Source organism: Raphanus sativus, chromosome 8 (assembly GCF_000801105.2).
Source record: "Raphanus sativus cultivar WK10039 chromosome 8, ASM80110v3, whole genome shotgun sequence".
Taxonomy (NCBI): Eukaryota; Viridiplantae; Streptophyta; class Magnoliopsida; order Brassicales; family Brassicaceae; genus Raphanus; species Raphanus sativus.
In genome coordinates, this window is record NC_079518.1 from 19233704 (window position 1) to 19242192 (window position 8489).

General features: G+C 39.6%; 1 protein-coding gene across 1 annotated transcript; it reads right to left on the reverse strand.

Annotated features, from left to right (window-relative positions):
* Window positions 1-4475: 4475 nt before the first annotated feature.
* On the reverse strand, window positions 4476-8193 carry LOC108829822 (uncharacterized). The gene is made up of 7 exons (XM_056992925.1): window positions 8165-8193; window positions 7529-8074; window positions 6412-7444; window positions 5696-6321; window positions 5327-5611; window positions 5148-5253; window positions 4476-5075 (listed from the first exon to the last, which is right to left on the reverse strand). The coding sequence occupies exons 1-7, from the start codon at window positions 8191-8193 to the stop codon at window positions 4476-4478; spliced, it is 3225 nt and encodes a 1074-aa protein (XP_056848905.1).
* Window positions 8194-8489: the final 296 nt, after the last annotated feature.

Consider the following 8489-nt stretch of genomic DNA (forward strand, 5'->3'; position numbering starts at 1 on the left):
TTCAAAAGATAAGTACTCGCAGATAGATGGACTGCGAAACCGCCTGTTTGAAAAATTCATAACTCCTTCCTCCCTGAAGCTTTTCAAGTGATTCCAAGCCTCAGTGAATCCTTGGGGAGTCGGCTTTCTAGGAAAAGTGGAGTCAAGACGAAAGACCTTCTAGATACCGAGATATTTTCTTTGGACTGAACCTATGTTGCTGGCATCTCCAAGGTAACCGGTTTGAACAATGCAGTTCCAATTCTCAGGCTGTTGGATACGATCAATGCTTTCACTCTTCAGAGGTAGAACCTGTCTTTCCTGGATACTCAAAACAAACAATAAAAGACCAGGATCATATGTGCAAGAGAGATACTTGTTCAAATCAAAAATCAAGATATCTTTTCCAAGAACAAGTAGCACACATTTCAGCCTGTCAAGATGCACATCAAAATAGATCTTACAGACCAGAATGTTATCAAGATATGCAATGATATTATTCATTTTCAGGACGTGCATATCTTTCTCAATATCTGAACACACAAGATCAAGCTGCAAAACAGAATCACAAGAATCAAGATCACAAAAATCATTTCACTACAAGAAATATGTCCATTGTTAGCGCGGGTTTTATGCTATGTTAGGGGTTTGATAGCGTTTTACCAAATGCTATGTATACGGCAGCAATCATAGGTATCCCCCCCTAGGATAGCGTTTTTCTGTGATGCTACGAAATGTTGATTTACAATAGCACTAACTGGGTGATGTTATTAACTAATCTATGGCACGTTTATTTTCTGTTACAAATCAATTACGATACATATTTCGTGCAATGGTAGAGACTTCTACAATAGCAAAAGCTTATTCTGGTAATTGCAGTTATTAAGTGCTATACAAAAGGGTGTAATAGCTTCGAAATATATCATGATAGTTTAAATTATATGTAATTTGGAATGCTATGATTTGTAATGACAACAGTTTTTTTTTAGCTATTGTTTTGTGTATAAGAGCTATGATTTGGAATGCTATGATTTGTAATGCTATAATTTGTTTCACCAAAACAGAAATTCAAATCCAAACAAATCCATTCATAAAATAAGTTCCAACTACATAAGTCATTACACATAAGTGTTACTGATGCCGTTTGAAAACTGATACCAAAGTCATAAGAAATAATATATATCATACATGGAGTTCATTAGTCTAGCTTAAAACTAGCTAATTTGGACTTAAGTTCTTCATTCCCCCTGCTCCCTGAGATGAGATAAACTCTGATCATCAACAAAGCAATTACATATGCAGAGTTATAACAAAAAATAAAACACTTACAGCAGCTTAAAAGATGACCAATTTATCAATTGGCCAAGCAATTGATGAACCATGTGCATCTTTCAAACACTCAATCTCATCTGATTTCCTCCAAACTTCTGCATCATCTACGAGCACAACATCTACCCAAACTCTAGCTGCTTTCGGACCTAAGCGTACAAAGTGGACCATTTGAGCTGGGTCGGTTGAATGCACACATCCTTCAGCAACAACTTGTTTCTTCACACCAACGTCCATCAGTTTGCACTTCTGATTCGGTTTCACAGCTTGAGATCCAAGCTTCATCTGACACTTTACAATATACATGAGCACAAGTTCAAACTGAGACTAATATAATCAGATGAAAGCAAAACGAGTAAAAAAAGATAACCTGATCAGTTGGTGGAGAATCCTCAGTAGGAGAAGACGTTGTTGCACCTGATTTTGCACCTTTAGTAACAGTTTTTCCAGCGGGTGAACCTACCGATGTATCTTTGCTACCAGTTTCTCTTCCGTGTCGTACTGATGATGAAGGGGCAGTGTTTGGAGAAGGAGAATGTTGTCTTGTTGATCCTGGTGTGTTTTCAAAGACAACTTTCCGAGCAGGCCATGATATGAAAGAGTTTAAACAGTCGTCAAGGTATGCAAGATCCATCGTAGGCCTCCATAAATATGTTCCCTCGTGAAGCACAACATCCAGAAATACTTTAACAGCTTTAGGTCCGAGAGGAATGCCATTAACCAGTGCCTTTGGTTCTTGTGTCTGCCAACGCCCTTCACCGACAACTACACTATCATCAGAAAAATCCAGTATCTTGCATTTGTTGAGAGAATTTGCTCTCGAACCCTGTCAAAAATATTCAGATATCAAACTCATCATAGACGAAATCTTGACCTTAATTACTATGTGAATGCAAGAGAAATAGTGTTTACCGGTGGTGCAATGTCTTCTGATCCAAGGCCCATACCTAGTTCGACACATTTATTCTTCGGCCAAGCAATGATTTGACCAACAGCTTCCTTAATTGTGCACATGTTACTCGCAGGTCTCCAGAGGAATGCTTCCGGTTCAGTAGCAGTTTCAACTAAGACCTTTGCATCCTTAGGTCCTAGGCGACTGTCATTCACTATGTCATCTGGGTCAGAAGCAAGGATACGGCCCTCAGCAACGTTCCCATCTTCACCAGCCCAATCAATCAGAAGACATTTCTTTTGTGATCTCTTGTTCACACTCTGTCAAATGGTCAAGAGTTAAAAATCCTAGTGTAAAATAAATTAAAAAAACCATTGATCTCATATATATATATATATATATGACTTATTCTTGCAGCAGAGTTTTCCCTCACTTCATTGTCTTCTCTCTGTAACATAAATCCATTCCAAAGCTTAAAATTATTGCATAACTACTTATCTTTATGAATTCTACAAGATGTATCTAACCTGGCTTTTCACTTTCGCAAGTTCAGACTGTAACTCGTTAACCTTTTGCATAAGCTGAATTTGCTTCTCTTGCATCTCAGAGATAGACTTGTGGTTGACATTGAAGCAAGCTAATTTCGTTTTACTAATATTTCTCCCCATTGCTCTCATTCGGCCAGGATTATCAGGTCCTAAGACCTGGATGAGTGTATCTTCATCTACATTTTTAGCAGTCTGATTAGCACCATTAACTATCTCAGCTGCCTTTTGCTGTAGAGAACATTAAAAAAAAAGATCAGGGAAATTAGAATTTTGTTTTTACAGGATCAGAAAATGGGTTAAACTCACAATCTTTTAAGCGGCATTTGTGTTGACTAGTGTTCCATCTTTCCTTGTACGTGACTTCACCCAGACTTTAAGTCTTGACACTTCAGACGGGTCTTCAGAACTATTTTTCTATGGCAAAATAATATGTCAACAGACTTGTCTAATTAATATGTAGAATGCCAAAAAAATATGTAGTATGTTTAATTACCATCTCTTCTGCTAGTCTAACCATTCCCTTCTGACTACATGTGTGAGGAATCTGTTTGCGTCTCCTATCCTTGTAGCTATCACTCAGAACCTATCAAATGGTTGACAAATGTAATCAAATGCATGTTTAGAGAACATTATTAGGCCTTAGTTGAATTGCATACCTTGAATTCTTTGCTAGTTTTCAGTTTAACAAATTTGCGCCACTCAATAGGAGGAACATTCTTAGGCCTCAGCTGCATCCTCTGTTGGTTATTATCTGATTGATTAATTTGTGTAACTAGGCGTGACTTGGATGCTCTCCATAATCCTCCCATCTGCTTCAGAACTGAAACCCTTTGGTAGTCCTCATCAACCTCAAACCTTGCCTGCACTCACATAGTAAGCAAATAATTAAGCTTTATTCTGTGAAAGGCTAGATAGATACGTGTTCATGACATTGTCAAGAAAGTGTTACCTGGACTGATTTCCAGAGCACTGTCTTCACTTCTTCAGTGAGATGTTTCCAACTTTCTAAAGTAACAGGCACGTGCTCCCTAACCAATGGACCTAAATATGACGACAACTTGACTGATCCAGGACCATATGCTTCTCCCATGAATGTGAAATCCACACGAACTCTGCTATTTGGATCTTTAGCTAGGTCTCTCATCATTGTTGGTCCACGCTTTCTCTTACGAGAACTTGAAGCTATTGGTTCCTCAGTATGTTTGATCTCACCTTGAGGCTCATCAGCATCATGCTCTGCTTCTAGCACATCAGCATCATGCTCTGCTTCTAGCACATCAGCAGATTCTTCTTGTTCCAATACATGTTCCTCGGATTGCTCTTGTTCAGATTCATGTCCATCGGATTGCTTTTGTTGAGTTTCATGTTCCGCAGATTGATCTTGTTCCTCTACATGGTCTGGAGCTTGGACTTGTTCCTCGACTTGTTCCTCTACATTTTCTGGAGCTTGGTCTTGTTCCCCGGTTTTTACAGTACAGACGAACTCAACATCGTCATTTTTTTTCTTCTTCTTGATTGTTGGTTTCCTTCCGCGTTTGCTGCCCTTTGGACGCCCCATCTCAATTTACCTGAAACAAAATATTAAATTTCATTAGTTCACTCTTTGCATAAACAGAAACCATACAAGCCACACCAACAAAGACACAAGGACCAAGCAAACAGACCACAAACAAACAACGACTCAATGACCAAGCAAACATGACACACACGAAAAATAAGGATACATGTTACACATTAATGCCTTCAGCATCACTTCTGGCATTCTCAGCTTCATCAATCTCAGCATCCATGTCTATATTTGATGGCAATGGTCCAATGTCTACAGTTCCCTCTTGAGTCTCTTCCTTACTGTATCTTCTGGAAGGACCTCTCATTACTATATACCAATTCGAAGACTCATCTTCCCTAGAGTAGAAGACTTGCTTCGCTTGAGATGCTAGTATGTACGGGTCACTTGTAAAGGAGGCTTGACTATGATTCATGTTAACTAGTGTAAAACCATCTTCAATCTTCACTCCATTACCCTTTACGGCCCATTGACACCGGAACAGAGGAACGTAGAAGATTTTATAGTCGACCAAAATGATGTCAGTTACTCTGCCGTAGTAGGAAACCAAATCAACGACCTGTGATGTATCTTTGGCACTTGATCTACAAACTGCTGTTGCCTCGTAATAAACCCCACTGTTTTGACTCTTCCTATCAACAGATATAGTGTGAAATCTCTGCCCATTAACTATGAATCCTGTATATGACCTTGCACTACATCTTGGACCATAAGCTATCCACTTAAGTGTTTCATCATGTGCTGTAGAATCAAGAGGCACCTGATAAATTAAAAACAAGTCAAATACCAATACAGTAAATTAAGAAGAGGAATCTTCAGTATAAATCAATACCTGTTCTTTTAGCCAACTTGCAAAATTCTTTGTATGCATACTCCATAAGGTTGATGCATCTCGACGGCATCTTCCATCACTGTCTTGAAAATGTTGTAGATGTTCACTTCAATATTGAAAACAAACAATATGTTACTTGCTGTCAGCGAATTAATGAAAGAGTAAAATAGTGTACTTACTCTATATAAGGTTCGACGAGAGCCATGTTTTGGATGATAGCAAGATGAGCAATCTTTTTTTCTGTTTCACTGAGAGTAACTGAAGTGCCTTCCGAAATTGGACGACCCTCTAAGACATAATTGTTCTCGAACTCCATGTTTCTATCTACTTTCTGTTGGACATTTGTAGTCTTCTTCAAAAATTCATTACAAAACCTGATACATTCCTCAGCTAGATAGCACTCAGCAATGCATCCCTCTGGTCTTGCAGGATTTCTTACAAAGTCTTTAAGGACTTTCATATACCTGAAACAAGTGACAAAATTCAGAGCAGATAGAAACTCAATTCAAAAGAAAGTTATTTGTTAAAATTAGTCATATCTATCGTACCTTTCAAATGGGTACATCCATCTAAAATGTACTGGTCCACCAAGCCGGGCTTCTCTTCCAAGATGGACAGTCAAATGGAGCATGATATCAAAGAAGCTTGGAGGAAAGAATCTTTCGAACAAGCACACAGTCTCAACAATCTCAGCTTCCATGACCAAAAGCTTCTCCCTATCAATCACTCTCTGACACAGCAGATTGAGGAATGCGAATAACCTAAACACTGCAAGCCTTGGTCCTTTTGGTAACAAACCTTTCAGTGCAATGGGCAGAAGTTGCTGCATCAACACATGGTAGTCATGTGATTTCAACCCTGTGACTTTACACTCATCTAACGAGACACCTCTTGAGATGTTAGAACAATATCCATCTGGCCCTTTGAAGTCGAATAGACGCCTGCAAAAGATCTTCTTCTCTGCCTTGGACAACGACCACGGTGCTGGAGGAAGATATGTGCGTTTACCCTGAACTCTAGGATGCAACTCTGGCCTAATACCAAGCTCCTCGAGATCTTTACGAGCTGCAAGACCATCCTTTGATTTACCACAGTGCAACAAAGTTGACACTAAACTCGCAGCCACATTTCTCTCTACATGCATAACATCTAAGTTGTGCCTCACCGGAAGTTCCTACTCAACCATAAACAAAAGACAAAAAAATAATAATCAAAAGGCAGTTGCAATAGAAAACCATTTAAGGAAAAGAGATAAGTTTCTTACCTCCCAGTAAGGTAGCTTGAAGAAGATTGACCTCTTCTTCCATCTAGATAACTCATCTTCATCTACTTCTACTTCTTCTTCTTCTTCTTCCTCTGATTCACTCGATAAAGCCTCACTATCAGAGCCTTTATTATCAGCACACTGAACCCTTTTTCTCTTTCTTGCAGATCCTTTGAAATTCCCAAAATCATTCTTGAAATTTCTAAGGTGTTGAGAAATGTCACGCCCAGTCTGTATTCTTCCTCTTCTTCCTTGTTCAGCTTTGCCATCAAACCATCTTTTCTTTCCCCGGAAACGATGACCTGGTGGGAGACCCTTCCTATGGCACATGTACACATGTTTTCTGCTGAACTTTAGCCACATGCTATCTGTCTTTTTCCCACATAACAGACACCCCATTTTACCTTTTACTTTGCAGCCTGCAAGATTCCCGTAAGCCGGAAAATCACTGATTGTCCAGAGCAATGCTGCCTTAAGAGTAAATGTTGATCGACTCAGAGCATCGAATGTTAACTCCCCAATGCTCCACAGGCTGTTCAGATCCTCGATGAGGGGTTCTAAGTATACATCTATACTATTACCAGGCTGCTGTGGACCAGGAATCAACAATGAGAGCATGATGTTCTCCTTCTTCATGCTTAAGTCAGGTGGCAAGTTGTAGTTTACCAGTAAAACAGGCCAGCAACTGTACATTGAGTTCTTCATGTTGAATGGATTGAATCCATCTGTTGAAAGTCCACGCCTGATGTTCCTTGCTTCAGCTGCAAACGTTGGGTATTTAGCATCCATCTGATCCCATGTCACTGAATCAACAGGGTGACGAAGCTTACCATCACTGCTTTTGTTCATAGAGTGCCACCGTAAATCCTTAGCCATTTCCTCTGAACGGAACATTCTCTTCAGTCTAGGAATTATAGGAAAATAACGTAATACCTTCTGTGGGACGCCCCTCTTCTTCTCACCAGTATGCATATTTGTCTTCCATCTTGAAGCCTTACACTTTGGACACTTCTCAAGCTTCTCGAACCTCTTTCTGAACAGACATCAGTCATTAATACATGCATGAATCTTCTCATAGCCCATGTCGAAGGATTTCAGAAATTTCTTCACGTCATACAGTGATGTGTGAAGCACATTTTCCTCTGGTAACATCTCCGGCAATGTCTCTAGCAGATCATTGAAGCTCTTGTCAGACCACCCATTCTGAGTCTTCAGTCGAAATAATGAAACAATTGCAGAGAGCTTACTATGGTTGACACAGCTCGGATACAGGGGTGTTTCAGCCTCAGCTAACTTTGCCAAAAACTCATCTTCTTTCTTGTCGTCTCCCTCTGCAGCTTCAGATAAATCCCCCGTCTCAGCTAACTCTTCATCAAAAAGCTCAGCAGCTCTGTACAGCCCAAAGATCTCATCATTCCATTCAGTTGCTCTACTTTCACCTGCAACCTCTGAGTTCACTTCTCCATGTAGATACCAATCACTCCGCATCTTATAACCCTCCTCCATTCCCCTGGTAACTAGATGGTGAACTACAACACTTGCTGAATGACGATCAATGTTACGGCAGTCTATGCACGGGCATATAATCATATCAATCCCTCCCATAGCTGAAGCCACATCCTGGACAAACTGTGAAGCCCCTCTCTCATATCCAGGATCAACTCTTCCATTAACAATCAAAATGAAAACAAAAGAAACATGTTAGTGAGATGTACCAAATGAAAGCTAAAATATATATGCTTAACATCAGTACCTGCTTAGATGTACCCAAGCTTTGTCCATCGTACTATGTTTGAACCTAAGTTGAAAGCTTTTCGTAACATAAATGTGATGTCAAGTTGTCCTCAGAGCATATAACGATACATAAAATCCAAAAAATCATCAAAATAATCCAGAGCATATAACAATACAAACAAGAACTCAAAGCAACCAAGAACTCAAAGCAAATAAGAACTCAAAGCAAATAAGAACTCAAAGCAACCAAGAACTCAAAAAGTAAATCGATTTCAACTCAAAATTAGGACTTCCAATACCTTCGAGATGTAAAACCAGAGCTGAATCGAAGAACTGTGGCGGCT

Excerpts from the sequence above, each read along its gene's own strand:
- LOC108829822 (XM_056992925.1), bottom strand. The coding sequence starts at position 8,193 with ATGGACAAAGCTTGGGTACATCTAAGCAG. Across the intron at positions 8,075-8,164 it reads GCTTGGGTACATCTAAGCAG|AGTTGATCCTGGATATGAGA; the intron begins GTACTGATGTTA and ends TGTTAATGGAAG. Across the intron at positions 5,254-5,326 it reads CTCGTCGAACCTTATATAGA|TGAACATCTACAACATTTTC; the intron begins GTAAGTACACTA and ends TCAATATTGAAG.